General features: G+C 41.9%; 1 protein-coding gene across 2 annotated transcripts in view; it reads right to left on the bottom strand.

Moving 5' to 3' along the window:
• Positions 1–24,962, bottom strand: part of LOC140727900 (gamma-taxilin-like) — an 83,895-nt gene that overhangs the window by 21,608 nt on the left and 37,325 nt on the right. For both annotated transcript variants that reach the window (XM_073045838.1, XM_073045839.1), the window contains 3 exons: positions 9,809–9,900; positions 5,081–5,251; positions 3,284–3,478 (listed from right to left, as the gene is read on the bottom strand). In XM_073045838.1, coding sequence (XP_072901939.1) covers positions 3,284–3,478; positions 5,081–5,251; positions 9,809–9,900 — 458 coding nt within the window. The remainder of the gene's footprint in view (positions 1–3,283; positions 3,479–5,080; positions 5,252–9,808; positions 9,901–24,962) is intronic.

Raw genomic sequence — 24,962 nt, 5'->3', positions numbered from 1 at the left:
ATCAACTCAGATCTGCACTGCGCCATCTGCCTTGGGAACAGGAGCAATGCCCGCACACCAGTCAGTTAGTCAATTCATTCTAGTCATGACGTCAAAGCGCCTCTATTCTCTCAAGTTCAGCTTTGACTTTGTTCATCAACACTTGTATATGCCTCGCTGTGGTTAGAGAGTAGGGTGTCATTCCTGGCCTCAGCTGGATAAGATGCACTTCCTTCAATACCCCAGGCCCGTGAACAACTCTGGGTACTTGTTTAGCGAATCCAACTTTGTAATGAGATTCATCTTCTTGATGTTATGTCATCCCAGTGGTGGTGAGAAGAGATTCTGAACAACACAGACATCCTCTTTTAATTGCTTCTCATTTTTACAGATAGAAGTAGTAAGCGTTCCTTTCACACTGAGCTTACGTTTTCCTTGCCCCATGAGTACTTTCTTTGTTGGGTTTACTAATGTCTGTTTTCTTCAAAGACATTCAGGGATGGCTATGACACCTGCCCCAGTGACCATTTTGAACATCACTGCCTCATTTTTCAGCTGAACCGTAGAACACCCAGCCTTGTCTATTTGAAACAAGAGAAAATCTGCAGATGCTGGAAATCTGAGCCACACACAGAAAATGCCGGAGGAACTCAGCAGGCCAGGCAGCATCTATTGAAAAAAGTACAGTTGAAGGATTTTGGCCTGAAACATCGACTGTACTTTTTTCCATAGATGCTGCCTGGCCTGCTGAGTTCCTCCAGCATTTTGTGTGTGTTGCTTGTCTATTTGAACCTAGAGCCCCAAGGAAAGCTCTCTCTTTGTCTGAACCATGGTCTTCATTGACCTCCTGAAGAACTGTTTATGAGTGACACGGTCTTTTATTACGGACAACTCTATTGCATTGGTGGGATTTCACTTCCTTTGCTGGACAGAACTCTTTGGTGTAGAATGGAGACTCGCTGCATCTCCTGCAGTTGAACATTTTATCTGCTCTTTGTTTTGTTTGCGCTGAGCTCTATTGTCACCTCTTTCTGATTTCACCTTGTTTGCAACCTTCCTTTTGTACAGCTTCTAGCTTTACCTCAGCATTGTTTTCGTCCTTGATCTCTGCCTGTTGCTGATGAACATTCTCATTCTGCCTGACCATAGTAATAGCTTTCTCTCGTGTGAGATTTGCCTGCAACTGAAGTCTCTCTGACAATTTGGTGTCTAGTAGCCAGCACCAATCTTGTCTCTAATGAGCTCATCTCTCAGATCTCCATACGCACAGTTGTCTGACAGGGCATACAATGCCATGATGAAGTCATTTACACTTTCATCTGGCTCCTGTTTTCTGGAGTTGAACTTTGCCCTCTCATTTATCACAGTTCGCTATCCTGTGAAATATTCTTTGAATTTGTCCTGCACTGTTTTGTACTTTTTCTGGGCATCTGTCAGTCCTAATCCACCCATGATGTCATCAGCTTTGTCACCGATGCAGTATATCAGTGTGTTTATTTGATGCTCTTCTGAAGTCTGAGTGAGATTGCTTGCAACCCTACATCTCTCAAAGTCCCCTGCTTTAGAGAAATCAAATGTCTCGGGGAGCTTTATTAGGCAAGTAGGTGTAGGTACTGCAGATATTTGCTCCATTTTCCTGTTTTGTTTTGCATTTTATTTATTTGGACTACAATTTTTTTCTCTCTCTCCCCGATAGTTAGACTGACTTCTCTGCTGTATCTGTGTCTCTGTGCACTTCCCAGGCAAGTGGCCTACAGATTATTACAATGCATCCATTTTTGGGTGCAGCTAGATGTTGCCTAGCAACCCTGGGCAGGTCTCAGTTCATGCTCCATGGTGCATACAATGTAGCATACTAGCATAGGCAGATATTTTTTCTTAAGGGTATATGACTAATAACAGTCTTGCTGTAAATTTTTTCTTGTTGGGGATCTCCTTTGGTCTGTAGCACAAATTCATCAACATCATTTCTGACACCATGTTGGGTTTGATATGAAGCAGAGTGCAGGGAGCACAGCAGCAGGCAGGCTATTCAACTGAACTTTACTGATAACACTGCTTGTACAGTATGTGAACTCCTCCCATGTGGGACTGGCTAACTGAGTAGCATAGGAATAACCCATTAACAACCACAGCAACTGGTGCCTCTACTTCCTCAGAAGGCTTTAGAAATTTGGCAGCTGGACTTTGACACTCAATTTTTTTCCCAATGCACCATAAAAAGCATCCTATCCAGATGCATCATGGGTTGGTATGGCAATTGCTCAGCACGTGACCACAAAACAAAAACTGCAGAGATTTGTGGACACAACTCAGCACATCATGAAAACCAGCCTCCCCTCCATCGACTCTGTCTATACTTCTTGTTGCTTTTGGTAAAGCAGCCAGCATAATCAAAGATCCCACTCAACCCAGACACTCTATCCTCTCTCATCAGACAGATGATAAAAAAGCCTGAAAGCATGTAACACCAAACTCAAGACAGCTTTTGTGCTGCTGTTATGAAATCATTGAATGGTTCCTTAGTATGTGAGAATGGACTCTTAACCTCATGATCTACCTTGTTGTGACACTGCACACCTTATTTACCTGTGCTGCACTTTGTACTGTAACAATTTATCGTGCACTGTTATTGTTTTAGTTTGTACACCTCAGTTAATCTACTGTATGGATGTTTATGCAAGTTTTTCACTCTACCTCAATACATGTGACAATGATAAACCAATTCAAATTAGATTCCATCCACCATTTCTTGGCCCACTTCCCCAGTTCACTTTGATCCTCGTTCACTGTTTATTACTCCACCAATTTTGGTGTCACCCATAAACTTGTGAGTGGTGTAGTGGCATATGCACCAGACTTTGAGGCAAGTGGTCCTGGGTTTGAATCTGGCCGGCTCCTTGCACGCTTTCCATCTGTGCTGAGTTGAGCGTCAAGCTAGTAACTTGGCCTCGTAAAAATAATAAATGCTAAAGAAATGGCGAAGTTGCTGCCTGATGCACCACAAGGTGCGGAAAGGAACACCAACCAACCTACTAACCATTTGAGCAACATCATCATTCAAATCATTAATATACATGACTAACAACAGTGGACTCTGCACCAAACCCTAAGGAACTCCACTGAACACAGGCGTCCAGTCTAAAACATTATCTGAGCTAATTGCTAACATCAGAAAATCTGGCCGTAATGTAATAACCTTGATCCGACAACAGTATATGCCATTCAAAAAGTTAAAATGAATATTATTGCCAAGGAATTACTTTAGCACATTCACTACAAACATATCACAATCTCAAATCACCTCTTCTCGCAGCTCGTACTGTTCGATGAGCTTCTTCAGTTGCTCAGCAAGTTCAATGTTCTCTTGTCGTAGCTTTGTATTGTGCAGATTATGCTGGTCCATCTGGGCCTGAATTTCATTCAGAGTCATCTGGAAATGTGCCGTCACTTCTTTGCGTCGTTCTTCCTCCTCCCGAGCTCGCTGCAGGTTCTCCTCCTGCACAGGTTACAAGCACATTTAAGGTAAGAATGAGGGAATTCATGCAGGAAAAGTGAAAAAATGGATGAGCTTATCAGATGGGGAGAATAGCCTTAAATTTTTAAGTGAATTGCCAAGTACCCATTATGCAGTTAGCCAAAGATACAAAGGTCTAGATTTTGTAGTAAGAATGAACCTAATGATTTCTGCAAGTTAGCAAAGACGCACAGAAGGAAATACGAATGAAAAGTGTAGACAACTAATCCATCCAACGGAAAAAACTGTAAATTATCCAGGTCTGGGTGAGTGGATTAGTCAGGAATTAACTTTCCAAAGGTTGTCAAAAGATACACCTGGAAGTGTCATTTCAGACATAGCAGAACCATCATTACATTAGCTATATTCATGGTTGGATTAGGTATGTAGGAAAAGTTATATGGATTATAATTAAATTGGTTAGATTCTGATTAGTGCTTAGTGATAGTGCTTTAATTTTATTTTTCAGCAGACATTTTGGACAAAGCTGATTCTCAACTTTAGGATGAATGCAAGCACAGATAGAGAACTAAAGCAATTAGAACTGAAAGTAGAAGTAAAAAAAAATCATTTTTAAAATCTGCATTTTTTAAAAACTTGGAGGAAAGATGCCATACAAACCAGTTTTCATCATTGCTAGTGATGAGTATTTTCCAAAGGGTAGATAAAAATTAAACAACAAGACTTCACTTATGTGAGATTCTGTAGATGCTGGAAATCTTGAGCAACACACAAAAAACAAATGCTGGAGGAAATTAGCAAGTCAGGCAGCATCTATGGAGGGAAATAAACAGTCAACGTTTATGGCCAAGACCCTTTTAACTGACTTCCTTCAGCATTTTGCATGCGCTGCTCAAGATTTTCAGATCTGCAGTATCTCTTGTGCTTATACCAAGTTAGGGTCTTGATGACTGTGAAGTGGGTTACAATGAATTGCACAGAGATTTTGATCAGTTAGGGAGATGATCTAAGGAATGGCAAATTGATTTCAACAGATATATGTGAGGTGTTACATTCCGGACAGTCAAACCAGGGTAGGACTTAAACAGTGGCAGGGCATTGTCACGTGCTGTGGAACAGAGGGACACGAGAGTACCAATGCACAACTAATGAAAGCAGACAGGTAAGTAGACAGGGTGGTGAAGAAGGAGTTTAGCATGCTGGCCTTCATCAGGGCATCTAATTTAGGAACAGGGACATTACGTTGCAGTTTCACAAGTTGTTGGTGAGGCCACACTTGTGCATAGTTCTTGTCATTCTGTTATTGGAAAGACATTGGAAAGCTGCATAGGGTGCCTCCTTTATTATATCAGTGAAGTTCAAAAAATGTGACATTACCCACATTGGGAGTTATGATGTAATTTCAGTTTTAAGTCTTACTGGATCGTTTACTGGATCTGAAAGTATGAGCAGTGTGAATTCTATCAAAAATCCATAATAGAAGCTAACCCTCTGAAACTTGAAAAATGTAAGGCATCAGAAAACCAGTCACAGAATAAATTTCTGGAGTTATGTTGAAGGACAAAGAATGGTCTTGTTCTACTGGATTTTATCCACACATTATCAAGTGCCAGACTCCCTTACCTTTAACGTTTTGTTATGGCGCTGAAGTTCACGACAAAGACTCTCCAGTTTACTTCGAGCCAAAATGGCCTTACTGTGTTCACTCTGCAGGTGAACCTTTTCCTTCACTACCTGTGCCTGCTTCTTTTGAAGAAGTTTTATTTGCTTCTGGACACTTCTGTTCTCTTCCAACTAGAATGAAGCAATTTGAAGGAATTACAAAACTAAGGAAAATGGAACAACAAATATTTGATGCCTTCTACTAATACACTTTGATGTTACTAAAAGCAATACATCAGACGCCTTTCATACTTGTACAAAATAACAGAAAGTTTGTCAATTCCAAATCCATGTACAGCGCTATCAACACTGAAGTGAAGTACTGGTTTTAACTGCTGGTCAGGTCGTCTGAAGAGCAACTTGAGTAAATTATCTTAAATGTATGGAATAAATTCTGAAGTGTATGAACTTAAGTAGTACTCCCCTTATGCATCTGCGATTATCATCTTACATGTGCCAGGTGACAAAACTGACTCTTACACCAAGAAATGTACCATGTTTTGATGCTGTACCAATTACAAGGCACAGCAACGTCCATAAGGATTTCTCAGTCTCATGACAAATATGAATCCTCTAATAATTTCCCCACTTGTAAGACTGAGTGATTGGACTGGAAGAACCTAGTAAAAGGAACACCTCAGCAACAGTTCCCCGTCGTATTCCCACATTCTTTGATTCCATTAATTTCCAGAAACCTACCAGTCCTTTTGAATGAACGCAAATGATTGATACTCCACAGCCCTCCAGGACAGAGAATTCCAAAGACTCACTACCACTTATGAAGAATTTTTCCCTCACCAAAACAACCTGCTAGTCCCTGAAATGGTGACTTTTGTTTCACACTTCTCAGCCAAGAGGAACAACCACCCTGTAGGCAGCCTGAGATTAAACTTCTCAGCCAAGGGGAACCTGGCAGTTCAGTTGTAGGTCAAATATGATGGCAGAATATAGTATTAATGGTAAGACTCTTGGCAGTGTGGAGGATCAGAGGGATCTTGGGGTCCGAGTCCACAGGACACTCAAAACAGCTGCGCAGAGGTTGACTCTGTGGTTAAGAAAGCATATGGCGTATTGGCCTTCATCAATCATAGAATTAAATTTAGAAGCCGAGAGGTAATATTGCAGCTATATAGGACCTTGGTCAGACCCCACTTGGAGTACTGTGCTCAGTTCTGGTCACTTCACTACAGGAAGTATGTGGAAACCATAGAAGGGGTGCAGAGGGGATTTACAAGGATGTTGCCTGGATTGGGGAGCATGCCTTACGAAAACAGGTTGAGTGAACCCAGTTTTCTCCATGAGGTGACGGAGGATGAAAGGTGACCTGATAGAGGTGTATAAGATGATGAGAGGCATTGATTGTGTGGATAGTCAGAGGCTTTTTCCCAGGGCTGAAGTGGCTAGCACGAGGGGGACACAGTTTTAAGGTGCTCGGAAGTAGGTACAGAGGAGATGTCAGGGGTAAGTTTTTTTATGCAGAGAATGGTGAGTGTGTGGAATGGGTCGCTAGCGACTGTGGTGGAGACGGATACGAAAGAGTCTTTCAAGAGATTTTTGGATAGGTACATGGAGCTTAGAAAAATAGAGGGCCATGGGTAAGTCTAGCAATTTCTAAGGTAGGGACATGTTCGGCACAACTTTGTGGGCTGAAGGGCCTGTATTGTGCTGTAGGTTTTCTATGTTTCTATGTGGTGTTATATGCTCCTAGTTGTTTTGTTTTGAGCCAGGCCAGATCACACACAGGACAACACACCACTTGGAGATAGTATCTAAATTAGCAACAAGAAAGGCTCAGAAGAGTGGAGGAGGGGAAAGTTAGGAACGACACGGAATAAGCAAAAGGAGTGAAGTAGGAAGTACGACCGATCTGAAACGCTTGTGATCCAAGAACCTATCCTAAACCTACTGTGCCTATTCTGAACTGAAAGCACACCTACATTTTATACTGCATTTGCCACTTACAACTCAAAAACAAAATGATCCATGTAATGCTAAAAATTGGATTAGTAAGAACTTAATGACTGGTAGGTGTAGGCCATTCAGCCCCTCATGCTCAATTTTCATTCAATAATTTCCTGGTTAACCTTCGACCTCAGCACCATATTTCTGCACTAACCCCATCACTTGGTACCTATGAATCATTGAATGGAGCCTCTACAGCACTCTTTGGTAAAGAACTCCAAAGATTCATTAACCTGGTGCATAATATGGTGCATAGTTCCCTGAAGGTGGAATCTTATGTGGATAGGGTGGTGAAGAAAGCTTTCGGTATGTTGGCCTTTATAAATCAGAGCACTGAGTATAGGAGTTGGGATGTAATGTTAAAATTGTACAAGGCATTGGTGAGGCCAAATTTGGAGTATTGTGTACAGTTCTGGTCACCAAATTATAGGAAAGATGTCAACAAAATAGGGAGAGTACAGAGGAGATTTACTAGAATGTTTCCTGGGTTTCAGCACCTAAGTTACAGGAAAAGGTTGAACAAATTAGGTCTTTATTCTTTGGAGCATAGAAGGTTGAGAGGGGACTTGATAAGAGGTATTTCAAATTATGAGGGGGATAGATAGAGTTGACGTGGATAGGCTTTTTCCATTGAGAGTAGTGGAGAGTAATGGAGTTAGGGGGCAAAAGTTTAAGGGTAACACGAGGGGGAATTTCTTTACTCAAGAGAGTGGTAGCTGTGTGGAATGAGCTTCCAGTAGAAGTGGTAGAGGCAGGTTCGATATTGTCATTGTAAAACAAAATTGGATAGGTATATGGACAGGAAAGGAATGGAGGGTTATGGGCTGAGTGCAGGTTGGTGGGACTAGGTGAGAGTAAGAGTTCGGCAAGGACTAGAAGGGCCGAAATGGCCTGTTTCCATGCTGTAATTGTTATATGGTTATATTCTGAAAGACCTAACCCTTATTTTGAGTCTGTGGTTCTAGACACCCCAGCCAGGGGAAATAAACGCTTCAAATATATCTCAATTAGCACTTGGAACGTCTGTACATTTCAATGAAATCACCTCCCCTGAACAAGAGATGTAGGCTCGGATTATGTCATCTCTTCTCGTCTTCCAGGAATCAATCTGGTGAACCTTCGTTACACCTCTAACACAACTACATCATTTCCATGGGAAGGGAAATCAGACTGGAAAACAATATTGCAGCTGTAGTCTCAGCAGGGCCCTGTATGATTCGACTGAGTCTAAGTGGTGCAGGATTATTCTTTGCATCAAGTTGGGCAGCAGCTACCAAGGTGTTTGCTGACTGAATATATATAATTGAGCCTTGGCTCTCAAAAAGATTCATATAGTCTCTCCTGACACAGTTTAGTAAACTGGAAAATAACTAACAGCTTTCTGGAAAAATGATCACTTTTAATAATATTTACCCAAGTGCTGGACAGACACCAGATCGTCGTTCAATCCATACTGATGATCAAATGAATAGTTAAACTATTAAACCACCCTAGATTAAACCGCCATGTTGTTCAGCACTCAGGTATGATGATAGCGTAGAAAGTCAGTTTTAAATCTTGAACCCACAGCACAGCATCCAATCAAGGGAGCAGGAGCAAGATTGGGTTTGGCTGCTATGTTGCGGGTCAAATGGCCTTATGAGACCTGTTGCCTTAATTCACAGATGGAAAATGGTCACTTGGATAAGGCACCAGATCACATTATATTGCATCATAAGCATCTGGAACATTCAGGTTGCCCAAGCTGTATCAAATCCAGGTGAAGGCAAGGATCGACAACTGGGCTCAAAAACAGTAGGAGCCTGAGACTCCAGCAAGTTGCTTTAAATTGGTAATATGCAAATTGCTGACTAGAACAGGACTTGGGTGCTGTGGTGCTCAGATTATTGTAATGACCCACGTTCATTGTGCTTCTTGGATAAGATACCACAGCACAAGTCTTTCTTGCTCCCTAGGAAGAAGAAACAGATGACAGAGGGGTTTCCAAACTGTGTTTGTCATTTTATCCACTTCTCTAACTAATTTCTTTTTGAGGAGAGCCACATGCTCAAAAAACTGAATTAAAAAAATATTTTTGCAAAACCCTTGGAACTTTTATGAGAAGTACTGTACAGATCCCTTGGAAAAAGGTTCAGAGGGCAGCTACTACAAAGATTACCATGGATCAGTTAGAGTCAGAGAGAACAAAAGATTAGACAAGCATGAAGACAGGAAAAGTGTTTTTTCCCAGAACTTCAAAGACTTCCTGAAGTAGTTGCCATCTCTTAGGTGTGCTTTCACTACAAAACAAAAGGCAGATGGTCCCAAGGCAGCCACTCTGCACAAAAGTTTAGACAAGAGCTGTGGAGAGATATCCCTTGTCTGTGGTATGGTCACTATTATGTTCTGTTATAAGTGATTGTTTCTAGGACTGGGGAGAAATTGCTTGACAGTAACATTGGGCTCTACATTGCTCCCTTCCCCATTAACATCAAGATATCACACTGATCACAGGTGGGTAGATTTGGAACACTGGAGCTGTATTTACTTCTAGTAGCAAAGACTTGACCTGTTCTTTTAATCTATGATTTGGTAAGATCCAGGCAAATGGTTTGAGAATGGTTTGAGATTAAATATCAAAGGCAAAAACAGGCAGTCAACCTAGTCTTTCTTCATCTTCCCCCCCTCCCCTCTCCACAGTGTAAAGTGCATCATTCGTATACAAGTTGGTTTATTTTGCCAACATACCAAGTCTGCATACTTCTTGCACAAAGCTGCTAGCTTCTCCTCCGGAGTGATGAGTGTGTTGAGTGCTTGCATCAGCAGCATTACCTCCTTCCCTGCAGTACAACAAGAGAATCAAAGGCAATATTTATTAGGTATAACATTTACACCTACATTTCCATTTAACGCAACAGTTAAATGAACCAGCTTCTGGAAGTTTCACAATCACCACTGCTTTAATGAGTGATGATAGTTATTCATTTAACTGCAACAAAATACACAGACCACCTCTACTGCCAGATCAGAGGTGCTAAAATTAAAACCCAAACTGAAGAGTAAATATTAAATACCAACTCACAAAATTAAGCTACGTTGTTTTAAAATAACTATAAAATGGGCAGCGTGTTTAATTAACAAACACTGCCTGCCTGCAGTCAGCAGAGTCAGTCAAGGAGCACGAAAGCAAATCCACTGAAATGACTAATTCTGGTGACAAAATCCAACTCATTGAAAGTTGAGCTTCTACTCAACTTAAACCACTGGTGCAGTTACAGGATAAAGTTCACAGATTAATATATATTTTTAAAAAGTTCTTCAAGCTTCTGAAGGATGTTTAACCCACATATTAAGTGTTTCTCATTCCACAGCTGCCTGACCTGATGAGTGGTAGCAGCATTTTTTGTTTTTATTTCAGATTTCCAGCATTTACAGTTTCTTTTTTCTGACTTCGCAGTTTATGAATCCAATGACATGCTCCTCTCCCCCTCAACGCTCTACAGTACCAGTAACCCAGGTTCAATTCTGCTGTTGTCCATAAGGAGTGTGCATGTTTTCCCTGTGACCGCATGGGTTTCCTCCGGGTGCTCCAGTTTCCTCCCACAGTCCAAAGACATTAGTAAGTTAATTGGTGATTGTAAACTGTCTCATGATTAAACTAAGGTTAAATCAGGGATTGGTGGGCAGTGCGGTTCAAAGGGCTGGAAAGGCCTATTCTGCGATGCATCTCAAAAAATAAAAAATAATTGTGCCACACCGACCAGCATTCCAAAGCTATGATGTTATTCATTACCAAGACCTTTCAAACCATTACCCACAAGCCCAACCAAATTAAAACGCGAGTCTAATTAATTAAGATCTCAACTAAGTGTCCTATTACTTTTTGAAAAGCTCTTCACAACATTATTCTTGTCTGAATATCTAAAGCTCTGAACATGGAGAAATATCTACATTTCACCATTTGTGATTGAGCCCCAAATCTAGATGGTGGTGCACATCAGCTCTGGAACAAATCACTACCATCAAGCAGCCAGGATTCCTGTAAAACATAGATACATATGCAATCCTGCCTTAAGACATTCCTACATCAGTAACTGTCAGTGTACTACTGCAATGAATATTCCATCCCAATTCTGGCACATTCATCCACATTTCAGAATAAGAATGAGGGACGGAGCTGTGGTGGTGCTTACAGCAACTCCTTTGAGCTCACCTGAAAAAAGAGCTTACTTTCTACATTTGTTGTCTTTGTTTTTCCTCTTCAAGGTAGATGGGGTTCTGTTGGAAACTGAGAGTTCCACTCAGATTTTGGTTCTTTGAGGTGGTGGGACCCTCTGCTTTCTGAACACTGGATCAGCTCTGTACTGTGTACTCCCTCTATTGGGGGGGTGGGGGAGAGGGGGAGAGATACACACAGATGTGGTATGTCGAATTGTTGGGTGAACGATTAGTTTTTGTGGTACCGCAGATCATGGCTACTCTTGGGTGGGTGGAGGTTGCTGATGTTTTTTTTGGTGGAAGTGGGGTTGGGGGAGGGTCGCTGCTTGGGCATGGGAGGGGGATTTGAGGTTCTAACATTTTACATTTATCTGATATTACATGGAACTATTGAAACTATGTTAAAATTGTAAACATTCTCTTTTGAATGCCTGCTACCAAAAGAAATCTAAGGACACAGATTGGCTATCGGCAGACAGAGCATGCTTTTGCTTTAAAAAGGGTGTTTTTTTGCAGCATCTGTGATGTGAGTAAAAATCCCTGTCCAATCAGCCTTTACATAGGGAGGTGTTGGCGCGTGGCCAAGTAGTTAAGGCGTTTGTCTAGATCTGAAGGTCACTAGTTCGAGCCTTGGCTGAGGCTGCATGTGTGTCTTTGAGCAAGGCACTTAACCGCACATTGCTCTGCGACGACACCGGTGCCAAGCTGTATGAGTCTGCCCTTCCCTTGGACAACAATGGTGGCGTGGAGAAGAGAGACTTGCAGCTTGGGCAACTGCCAGCCGTCCGTATGAAAAAAAACCTTGCTCAGGCTTGCGCCCTGGGAACTTTCTAAGGTGCAAATCTATGGTCTATCGAGACTAACGGAGGCCTACACACATGGGGAGACCCGTCAAGCAAACAGTAGGGCCAAGACCTCACAGCTCCAGTCACTGCCTGTGATGAGGAGCTTGCACCTTCTTCCCTTGGACTGTTTTTTACCCCTCTGGGTGCTCCTGCTTTCTCCCATATCCCAAAGATGTATGTTGATTAGCCACTGTAAATTGCCCCTAGTGCAATGGTGAACAGTAGAATCTGTAAGGAGTTGTGGGAGAATGAGGTACAGGGAAAAATCTATCGAAGAATGGGATCTCTCAGAGTTGGCCAATATTCCATGGGCCAAAGTTGCTTCCAGCATTGTGAGGAAATATCAAATTTGAAAACACATAAGATGGAACATATTTATTTAGTGGATTCCAGTTAATTGGGAAATCAGTTAATCGGGGCAGCCACTTAATTGGGACAACTCTTAAAGAACAAAATAAATTGAAAAAATAGCCTGAATTCCCTTCATTTATCTGCAACACCATGTCTCTAAATTGCGACAGAAGACCGTTTGCCAAACGTTTGCTAACTAGCATCAGTTGCATCGTGTGGCTGTTAGACACTACGCTGCACTTACAGTGAACAGTTTTTAAAATGGCATCACTTCTGCGTTTGTCTTTAAAAAGCAGTGATTTTTGTCACTGAGTAAAAAAAACAGTAAGCTATTTCAGAACTGTTTTGCTCACTATGGTTTCAAGCATTCAGGCTTGGAGATGGCCAGGAGTGAAAATGAAATGATTTCACTACTTCAACAAGTTAGGAAGTGTGAAGAATTAAAAGGTATCAATGACAATCTTGAATGTTACAATTAAAATGAAGATTTGGAGGATGCATTTGTTGAAAGCATTGTTTGAAGGCAGTCACTATTTGCACTAGGTTTTATTAACTACACTGATTTTATTAATTTATAGTAAATCCAAAGAACATAGCAGTGCACTATTAATAATATTAGGAACTAATAGGTTAATAGTACTGTAGTAGCATTGATAGTGTCTTAATTGTTCTGTAGTTCATATAGATACATCAATTTCACTCAGTTAAACGGCAGTTTTCTCCCACATCCCTTCTGGCAAACTCCAGCTGAGATTTCGTGTGAGTTTTTTTCAACAGTGGCTTTCTCTCTGCCACTCTCCCATAAAGCGGTGACTGGTGAAGCATCCAAGCAACAGCTGTATGGACATTCTCTCCCATCTCGGTCACTGAAGCTTGTAACTCCTCCAGGGTTTTTAAAATCGGTCTCTTGGTGGCCTCCCTCACTAGTCCTCTTCCTGCACTCAGTTTCTGAGGACAGCCAGCTCTAGAAGATTTAGAGCTGTGCCAATGTTTTTTCCATTTCTTGTATCCATCTCCTGACTTGTGCTTTTCAATAACCTTTTGTGAAGTTAGCTGGAGTGTTCTTTTGTCTTCATGGTGTAGTTCTTGCCAGGATACTGACTCATCAGCAGTTGGACCTTCCAGATACAGGTGTATTTTTACAGTATCCAGGTCTTCAAAAACACATCTCCATTTAACTAATTATGTGACTTCCAAAACCAATTGGCTGCACCAGTGATGATTTGGTGTGTCATCTTAAATCAATTATTTCGCGTTTTATATTTGTAATTAACTTAGATCACTTTGTAGAGATTTATTTTCACTTTGACACAAGAGTCTTTCTGTTGGTCAGTGTCAAAAATTCAATACTGTTAATGTTGTAAAACAATAAAACATGAAAATTTCCAAGAGGGCCGAATACTTTTTATAGTCAGCGTATGTTAAGAGCAAAACGATTGCAAGCGTCAAAACTGGGCCTCTGGAAGATCATAAAGATAATCCGTGCGTGGAGCCAAAAGAGATGGGGGAGATCTTACATTAATTTTTTGCATCTGTATTTACTGAGGAGATGGACACAGCATCTACAGAAGTGAGGCAAAGCGGCATTAACTTCATTTGACCGTACACAGATTACAGAGGAGGAGGTGTTTGCTGTCGAGGAAAATTAGGATGGGTAAATCTCCAGGTGTTCCCTTGGACCCTGTGGGAAGTGCAGAAATTGCTGGGGCCCTAGCAGAGATATTTAAATCATCCTTAGTGACAGGTGAGGTACCAGAGGATTGAAGGATAGCCAGTGTTGTTCCACTGTTTAAGAAAGGCTCTAAAAAAAATAAACCAGGAGATTATAGGCCAGTGAGCCTGAATCAGTATTCTGAGGGACTGGATGTGAGTATTTGGATAGGCATGGATTGATTATGGATAGTCAGCATGGCTCTGTGCATTGTAGGTCGTGTCTAATCAATCATATAGAGTTTTTCAAGGAAGTTATCAGGGAAGTTGATGACGGCAAGGCAGTGGATGTTGCCTAAAAGTCCCGCACAGGAGGTTGGTCAAGAAGCTTCAGCTCCTTGATATTCAAGATGAGGTAATAAATTGGATTAGATATTGAGAGTGGTAGTAGATGGTTGTCTTTCTGACTGGAGGCCTGTGACTAGTGGGGTGCAGCAGGGGTCTGTTGTTGTTTGTCATATATATCAATGATCTGGAAAATTATGTGGTTAATTGGATTAGCAAATTTGCAGTTGTCACCAAGATTAGTGGACAGCAAGGAAGGCTATCATAGCTTGCAGAAGGATCTGCATCAGCTGGTAAAATGGGCTGAAAAGTGGCAGACAGAATTTAATGCAGACAAGTGTGAGGTTTTGCACTTCAGTAGGACTAACCAGGGTAGGTCTTACACAGTGACCAGTAGGGCACTGAGGAACGTGGTAAAACAAAGAGATCAGGGAATACAGGTCCATAATTCATTGAAAGTGGCGGCACAGGTAGATAAGGTTGTAAAGAAAGCTTTTGGAACACTGGCCTTCGTAGAGTACAGGAGATGGGATGTTACGTTGAAGTTCTACAAGATATTGTTTGAGGCCCAATTTGGAGCACTGTATGCAGTTTTGGTCGCCTACCTACAGGAAAGATGTAAATAAGGTTGAAAGAGTACCAGGAAAATTTACAAGAACGTTGCTGGGACTGGGGGGCCTGAGTTAAAAGGAAAGATCAAATAGGTTAGGAATTTTTTCCTTGGAATGTAGAAGACTGAGGGGAGATTTGATAAAGGTATATAAAATTCTGAGGGGTAGAGATAGGGTGAATGCAAGCAGGCTTTTTTCACTGAGCAACATGCACAAAATGCTGGAGGAACTCAGCAGGCCAAGCAGCATCTATGGAAGAGTACAGTTGACATTTCAGGCCAAGACCCTTCATCAGTCTGAACTCAGACTGAACTCTTTTCCAAATATGCTGCCTGGCCTACTGAGTTGCTCCAGCACTTTGTGCGTGTTGCTTGGATTTCCAGCATCCGCAGATTTTATATTGTTTTCCCCCTGAGGTTGGGTGGGACTACAACTAGAGGTTATGGGTTAAGGATGAAAGGTGAAAACTTTAAGGGGAACATGAAGGGAGACTTCTTCACTCAGAGGGTTATATGAGTATGGTATGAACTGCCAGTACAAGTGGTGAATGTGAGCTCAATTTCAACGTTTTAGGTAAGTTTGGTTTGGTACCTAGATGGTAGAGGTATGGAGGGCTGTGGTCCCAGTGCAGGTTGATGGGAGTAGGCAGTTTAAATGGTTCAGTATGGACTAGGTGGGCCTGTTTCTGTGCTGTACTTTTCTTTGACTCTATGACATTGTCAGCATTGAACTCTGAAATCTGATGCTCCAAGCTATAATAGTATCACACTAACTGCCATGCTGCCCTATACCCTTCTTTAAAATAAATTCATTTCCAGTATCTAAGCTGCAGGGGCACAAATTCATGCAGTAACTGAGTTGCTTCCATGAATGAAGCCTTTGTTGCTGCACAGCCGGGTTTTTAAAAACATAACGTTAATGTAATTTTGAAATTTGCGTTAATAAAATTGTGAAATACCATTTTATTTTGATCCAGTATTGCAAAAAGCAAGTTAATGAATACAACGATCCAATCAGCAAATGTAGCCTGAAGATGTTGATCAATCCACAATATCGAGCAGCATTAACTGCTGTTAATGATGCTTTAGAAAATCTGACATCTCTTTGTAAATTTCTTCAGAAAAACTATTTGAATACAACTGAAGCACTGCAATATGCAAAAGTAAAAATTAATAAGTTATAGTCATAGTACCTTGGCGATACCATTTATTGGAGTGACAAAGTGAAAAATCTGCTTGCATCCACATATTCTGATGTTGGTACTGTGCCTATTACTCTAGTCATTCGACTTGGGTGTAATCACTTGGATAATAGATTTCCTGACAATAAGTTAAGAGAATGACCCTGCCGCTACTTCAAACACAACCAATTTTGAATTTGGAAAAAGAGAATACTGTTGAACTAACAAAAAAAATACTCAGCTACTAAGAATTACGTGAAAGCGTTGGCTCAAAAATATCATAGCAATACTGTGATCTCAAATGTCCCATTTCTGAGAGTCACGACTGGCTCAGACATTCACTGATATCTTGAACTACGTGCTTAGAAACAAAGAATTTGAAAAACTGTCAATTCTTGTTGACATCGCTAGAACATTTCAAGCTTCTGCTGCTGACTGCAAATGTTGAATCAGTCATGAATTCAATCAAATGTAAATCCAGAAACAGACTAGAAGTGGAACATTTGGAAGATCTAATGAGGATTAAGATACATCTTACATCGGAATGTGAAATTAATCTACCCGACAGTGCTTGTGGACAATGGATTCGTAATGAAGACAGATAAGAAAAGATTTTCTTTGATGTACTGTTTCATTACGCCCTTCAAGAGATAACATCAAAACTATGATTTTTGAATTTTCATTCTAAATATTTATAGTTTACATATTACAAAAAACACTTAATGGGCCGCACCTTTTACAGGCAGTGTAAAAATTTACTGCTCAAAGCAATGGTTGGTCCATGCAGCTTTAAAAATAAATCGGAGGGAACACTGCCTGGGACATGGACACATGCAAGTCCAGTACCTATTGCCCAATATCAATTGGCCCTGAACCAAGCAGTCTGTGTGTTACCCTTTCAGACAATTAACAAGGTTTCATTTGTTCTTTCAAGTGGATGGAGAAGTCTGAAGAAGAGCAGGAGAGTTTTCTCTTCTCACACAAAATGCTGGTAGAACACAGCAGGCCAGGCAGCATCTATAGGGAGAAGCGCTGTCGACGTTTCGGGCTGAGAGACGATCTCGGCCCGAAACGTCGACAGCGCTTCTCCCTATAGATGCTGCCTGGCCTGCTGTGTTCTACCAGCATTTTGTGTATGTTGTTGTTTGAATTTCCAGCACCTGCAGATTTCCTCGTGTTTTGAGTTTTCTCTTCTGCCTGGTCTGATATCAATTCATAGCACAATGACATTTTTTGCTGTTCATTACTTCCCAGCATGTCTGTCACATTTATTGTACTCAGGAACACCACAGTACTGTGAATGGTGGGATATAAAAGCAACAACAATGAAAATCTCAGTCTTCCAATTCTCTCTGTTCCTCATTTCTAGTCTTGGACCATAAGAGATAGGAGCAGAATTAGGCCATTCAGCTCACTGAGTCTGCTCTGCTATTTCCTCATGGCTAATCCTGGATCCCATTCAACCTCATACACCTGCCTTTTCACCAAATCCCTCGATGCCCCGACCAATCAGGAAATGATCAACTTATGTTTTAAATATACCCACAGACTTGATCTCCACTGCAGTCTGTAGTAGAGCATTCCACAGATTCACCCCTCACTGGCTAAAAATTTTTTTTGTCCTTTCTTCTGTTCTAAAGGATTGCCTCTCAAATTCTGAGGCTCTGCCCTCTAGTTCTGGATACCCCAACCAGAGGAAATATCTTCTCCACATCCACCTTATCTAGTCCTTTCAACATTTGGTAGGTTTCAATGAGATCCCCACGCATTCTTCTACATTCCAATCTGTACAAGCCCAAAGCTGCCAAACCTTCCTAATATGTTAACCCCTTCGTTCCTGGAATCATTCTCATGAACTTCCTCTGGACTCTCTCCAATGACAATACATCCTGAAGTAAGGGGCCCAAAATTGTTGATAATATTCCAAGTGCAGCCTAACTGGTGTCTCAAAGCTTCAGCATTATTTCCTTGTTTTTCTATTCTATTCCCCTTGAAATAAATGCCACCATTGTATTTGCCGCCTTTACCATAGACTCAACCTGTAAATTAACCGTCTGGGAGTCTTGCATGAGGACTCCTAAGTCCCTTTGCACCTCTGATGTTTGAACCTTCTCCCTGTATAGATAACAGTCTGCCCTACTGTTCCTATTACCAAAATGCATTATCATACATTTCCCAAAACTGTATTCCATCTGCCACTTTTTTGCTCATTCTTCCAATTTGTCTAAATCCTGCTGCAATCACATTGCTTCCTAAGCACTACCTCCACCTATCTTTGTGTGATCTACAAAGAAGTCTGAAAGCCACTATCTAAATCATTGACAAACAATGTGAAAAGCAGTGGTCTCAATACAGACTCCTGAGGAAAATCACTAGTCACTGGCAGCCAACCAGAAAAAGCCCCCTTTATTCCTACTCACTGCCTCCTGCATGTCAGCCATTTCTCTATCCATACCGGTATCTTTCTTGTAACATCATAGGACTTTATCTTGTTGTAACACTTACCAAAAAGGCTGGTATATGTCTAGGGGAAAAGGAGATCCAGCCACACACCAACCCACCTCCCGTACACGCAGGTGCTGTGAGAATCGAGTTTATGCCTCGCGCCGCCCACAGTATCAACTTCACACCAAATACCGTTATGAAATACACTTTAAAGAGTTTACTAACATTAACTAAAGAAGTATTAGGCAATACTATATATACAAGGAAAGAAAAAAAACAAAAGGCGCCAACTTATCAAAGTTCAGTCAGTGTAGTGCACATCGTAGGAGCTCAATCAACGAATCATCCGACAGCCACGTCGTCACCCCTGAGACCACCCCGGTGGTCCTACGAGCCGTCCAGCGCCCGTCCACCTTCCTCGTCCGTCTTCCTCCCGACTCTCTTCACCCCAAAAGCCCGCAAAAACCCCTCCCCAAGTTCCCAGCCTCACAAAACACAATAACATTCCCCATTGATTAACAAATGAATACAATTACCATATCAGCCATTCTAAAGCGAAACAACGGCGAGAGAAACACTTATCAGACAAAGAAGCATTCCTACTCGTAACAAACCAAAGAAGCCATTTTGAGTAACATACACAGGACATTGTACATTGTTAAGCAGCCTCATGTTCCATTTATTTCAATTTCTCATACTTCTATTAATAGTAAAACATTGAATACACATAAGGAACACAACTCATCCTTTTTCCTTGAAAATCCTTAATATTCTTACTGATTCATTCACCAATGATAATTGCTACTCAAAATGACAGCACGCGAGAGAATTTTTAGAAGATTTTTGCCAATTTAGGCACGTGCTCTCAAAAAGATTTACCGTCCCTGGCCTAGAAGCTGGTCATTCATCCCCTTGCAATGATATTGGCACTTTCAAATGAACTATCCAACTGATTCCATTCTGCCTGCTCTTTCCCAAGAATCATAGTCAAGACAAATTTTTATTCTACCTTTGCATTTGGATACATGGTAAAAAAAATAAATCTTTGTGGGAATCTAAACAGTCCACAATTTCCACCAATTGCACCTCTAGATTTGATAGCACTTCCCTCCCACGTACTCAGAGTCAAGAGTTAGTGCACTGTAACAGGTCCTTTGGTCTATCAAGTCTGGGTCGATCATCAAGCAACTGCTACTTCACTCTAATCCTACCCCAATTCATTTGATTCTTTCGCAGATTATACAGTCTACAGCAGCTAATCAACCTAGTAACCCGCATACTTTCAGGATGTGGGAGGAGTACACAGAGGAAACCCATAGTTATAAGGGGAACGTGCAAACTCCACACAGGATCAAATCATGGTCATTGGGACCGCTGAAGCAGTAGCTCTGCTAGCTGTGTCACTGTCTCTTCTGGCAAATATCTTTTTGTAAATAAAAACAAAATGACGGACAAAAATCATTTGGATAAAAATAAACTACATTCTCCCGAGAGACAAACAGTTCAATAGCCAGGTCATTTAGTTGACTGTAGATCTTAAGCTTAAGAAGTTAAGAGCCAAGAGTGCAAGGGCAGGCAGAATGGTAGTTAAGGCAGTGGAATGCTCCTCCTATGTGACACTGAAGGGCACCTTAACAGTTTCCTTGATGACTCGTTTCCAGGAAATGCACCCAACTTCTGCACCCAGTTTCTGACAGACGAAGTCTGACCATCTGAAAGCTTCTCACAGATGAAGCTTTTACTGAGGTGATCACACCCAGAGGGCAGGCTTCAGGTAATAGATGGGTCACCACCAGAAGTAAGGCGAGTAGGCAGTTAGTGCTGGGTTCCCCTGTGGCCATTCCCCTCAGCAAAAGCATACCTCCTTAGATACTGCTGAGGGAGCTACCTATCAGTGCACAGCAGCAACAGCCAGGTCAGAGGCACTGTGGCTCATCAGAGAAGGGTAAAGTCAGACAGTGCGATAGTTAGGGGCACCAACTTTGACGAACTTCTCTGGATATATGGAGAGGAGTTTATTGAATGGTTGTATCACAGCCTGGTATGGAAATGGAATATCCTACAACAAGTAGTGGACACGGCCCAATCCATTACAGGTAAAGCCCTCAGCATCATTGAGCACATCTACACAGAGTGATGTCGCATGCAATCAGCGTTCATCATCAGGGACCTCCACCACCCAGGCCATGCTCTTTTCTCACTGCTGCCATCAGGATGATGATACAGGAGCCTCAGGATTCACACCACCAGGTTCAGGAACTGTTTTTACCCATCAACCATCAGGTTCTTGAGCCATTGGGGATAACTTCACTCACCTCAACACTGACCTGTTCCTGCAACCCAGTACAAACTGCTTACTCACCTTACTTTTGGTGGCGATCCAGATGCTGTCTGAAGCCTGCACTCTGGGTGTGACCACCTGAGTAAAGTTTCATTTGTGAGGTTTTCAGCTTCTTGGATGGTCCTAAGCTTTCAGTGGGTGAAGAGTTAAGGACAGTGCCTGAAACTCCATAAGTTTTAAGACAGCTATAGATAAGTATGGACCACGCAGCAGAGAACTAAATTGGAGTAGGGCAAATTACAAGAGAATTGGCAGGAATGAGGGAGAATTGGAAACTGCTGTTTTTGACACATGGAGGGACAGGACAGGCACGTTTCAGTAAGAGGGAAGGACAAAGGTGGCAAGGTAAAGAAAACCTTGTACGTCGAAGGAAGTGATGAATTTAGCCAAGAAGAAAAACTATGTGCTGTAAATCTTAGGAAGCTAGAATCAAGCAGAGCCCTTGAGGATTATAAAGAAGCCAGAAAAGAATTCAAGAAGGGAATTAGGAAAGCCAGAAGGGGCCATGAAAAGTCCCTGGCAAGTAGGATTGAAGACAATCAAAGGCATTCTGTACATACATCAAGAGCAAGAGGATAATCGGGAGAGTGAAGGACCACTCAAAGATAAAGAAGGGAACATTTACTTCATCAAATGCCTTGCTGAAATCCATATACACCTCATCAACTGCTCTACCTTCATCAATGTGTTTAGTCACATCCTCAAAAAATTCAATCAGGCTCATAGGACCCGACCTGCCTTTGACAAAGCCATGCTGACTATTCCGAATCATATTATGCCTCTCCAAATGTTCATAAATCCTGCCTCTCAAGATCTTCTCCATCAACTTACCAACCACTGAAGTAAGACTTACTGGTCTATAATTTCCTGAGCTATCTCTACTCCCTTTCTTGAATAAGGGAACAATATCCACAACCCTCCAATCCTCTGGAACCACTCCCATCCCCATTGAAGATGCAAAGATCATCGCCAGAGGCTCAGCAATCTCCTCCCCCGCCTCCCACAGTAGCCTGGCGTACATCTCGTCTGGTCCTGGTGACTTATCCAACTTGATGCTTTCCAAAAGCTCCAGCACATTCTCTTTCTTAATGTCTATATGCTCAAGCTTTTCAGTCTGCTGCAGGTCATCCCTACAATCGTCAAGATCCTTTTCCGTAGTGAATACTGAAGCAAAGTATTCATTAAGTACCTCTGCTACCTCCTCCGTTTCCATACACACTTTTCCACCGTCACATTTGATTGGTCCTATTCTCTCATGTCGTATCCTCTTGCTCTTCACATACTTTTAGAATGCCTTGGGGTTTTCCTTAATCCTGTCCACCAAGGTCTTCTTGTGGCCCCTCCTAATTTCATTCTCAAGCTCCTTCTTGCTAGCCTTATAATCTTCTAGATCTCTATCATTACCTAGTTTTTTGAAACTTTTGTAAGTTTTTCTGTTCTTCTTGACTAGATTTACAACAGCCTTTGTACACCATAGTTCCTGTACCCTACCATCCTTTCCCTGTCTCATTGGAATGTACCTATTCAGAATGCCATGCAAATATCCCCTGAACATTTGCCACATTTCTGCCATACATTTCCCTGAGAGCATCTGTTCTCAATTTATGCTTCCAAGTTCCTGCCTAATAACCTATTTCCCCTTTCTTCAATTAACACTTTCCTAACTTGTTTGTTTCTATCCCTCTTCAATGCTATGGTAAAGTAGATAGAATTATGAGCACCATCTCCAAAAATGCTCTCCCAGTGAGAGACCTGACATCTGACCAGGTTCATTTCCCAATACCAGATCAAGTACAGCCTCTCCTCTTGCAGGTTTATCTACATACTGGGTCAGGAAACCTTCCTGAACACACCTAACAAACTCCACTCCATCTAAACCCCTCGGTCTAGGGAGATGCCAATTAATATTGAAGAAATTAAAATTTCCCATCATGACAACCCTATTATTACTGCACTGTTCCAGAATCTGTCTCCCCATCTGCTCCTCAATGTTCGTTACTATTGGGTGGTCTATAAAAAACACCCAGTAGAGTTATTGACCCCTTCCTGTTTCTAACTTCCACCCACAGAGTCTCAGTAGACAATCCCTCCATGACTTCCTCCTTTTCTGCAGCCGTGACACTATCTCTGATCAGCAGTGCCACGCCCCCACCTCTTCTGCCTCCCTCCCTGTCCTTTCTGAAACATCTAAAGCCTGGCACTCTAAGTAGCCATTCCTGCCCCTGAGCCATCCAAGTCTCTGCATGGCCAAAACATCATAGCTTCAAGTACTGATTCCCACTCTAAGCTCATCCGCTTTGTTCATGATGCTTCTTGCATTAAAATAGACACATCTCAAGCCATTGGTCTGAGCATATCCCTTCTCTATCACCTGCCTATCCTCCCTCTCACACTGCCTACAAGCTTTCTCTATTTGTGAACTAACTACCCTTTCCTCCATCTCTTCAGTGCAGTTCCCAGCCCCCAGCAATTCTAGTTTAAACTCTCCCCAATAGCCTTAGCAACCTGTCCTTTTTGTACAGGTCACGCCTGCCCCAAGAGGTCCCATTGATCCTGAAATCTGAATCCCTGCCCCCTGTTCCAATCCTTCAGCCACGCATTTATCCTCCACCTCACTCTATTCCTATATACACTGTCGCTTGGCACAGGCAGTAATCCCAAGATTACTACCTTTGAGGTCCTGCTTCTCATCTTCTTTCCTAACTTCCTTTCGTCTATTTTCAGGACCTCCTCCCTTTTCTACCTATGTCATTATGAGCATTTGGAAACCTATGGCCTAATTAGGGAGAGCCAGCATGACTTTCTGATGGGCAAGTCACGTCTTACTAACTGGATTGAGTTTTTTGATTTGATGTTGAGGGTGAATGATGAAGGTAGGGCTGTGAGTGTTATCTAGATGGATTTTTCTAAGGCATTTGACAAGGTCCCTCATGGGAGGCTCATCCAGAAGATTAAGATGCATGGGGTCTACGGCAAGTTGGCTGTTTGGATTCAGAACTGGTTGCCCATAGAAGACAGAGGATAGTAGGCCAAGGGACCTAGTCTGGCTGGAAGTCTGTCATTAGCGGTTTTTCTACAGGGATCTGCACAGGGACCTATGCTGTTTGTGACATATATGAATGATCTGGATAAAAATATAGATGGGTGGGTTAGGAAGTTTGCAGATGATATGAAGATGGTGGTGTTGTGGATAGTGTAGAAGACTGGCAAAGAATACAATGGGATATAGATTAGTTGCAGATATGGGTAGAGAAATGGCAGATGGGAGTTTAACTCAGTCAAATGTGCAGTGTTGCACCTTGGTAAGTTAAATGCAAAGAGACTGCACACTATTAAAAGGCAAGATCCTTACTAGCATTGATGAGCAGAAGAATCTTGGGGTCCAAGTTCATAGCTCCCTAGAAGTGGCTACACAGGTTGACAGGGTGGTTAAGAAGGCATATGGCATGCTTGCCTTTATTAGTCAAAGTACTGAGTTCAAAAGTCAGGAAGTTTTGATGTAGGTTTATGAAACTCTAGTTAGGTTACATTTGGAGTATTGCATACAGTTCTGGTCACCCCATTACAGGAAGGATGTAAATACGAAGAAATCTGCAGATGCTGGAAATTCAAGCAACACACTCAAAATGCTGGTGGAACGCAGCAGGCCAGGCAGCATCTATAGGAAGAAGCACAGTCAACGTTTCAGGCCGAGACCCTTCGTCAGGACTAACTGAAAGAAAAGACAGTAAGAGATTTGAAAGTAGAAGGGGGAGGGAGAAATCCAAAATGATAGGAGAAGACAAGAGGGGGAAGGATGAAGCCAAGAGCTCGAAAGTTGATTGGCAAATGGAGTAACGGGTCTGGGTCAAAATGTGGTTAAACAGTTGAAGGGCCGAAGAAATTATAGATGGGGAGCAGTGAGAGGGTTTCACTG

This window comes from Hemitrygon akajei, chromosome 5, assembly GCF_048418815.1.
Source record: "Hemitrygon akajei chromosome 5, sHemAka1.3, whole genome shotgun sequence".
Taxonomy (NCBI): Eukaryota; Metazoa; Chordata; class Chondrichthyes; order Myliobatiformes; family Dasyatidae; genus Hemitrygon; species Hemitrygon akajei.
This window is presented reverse-complemented; position numbering and strand designations above follow the sequence as displayed.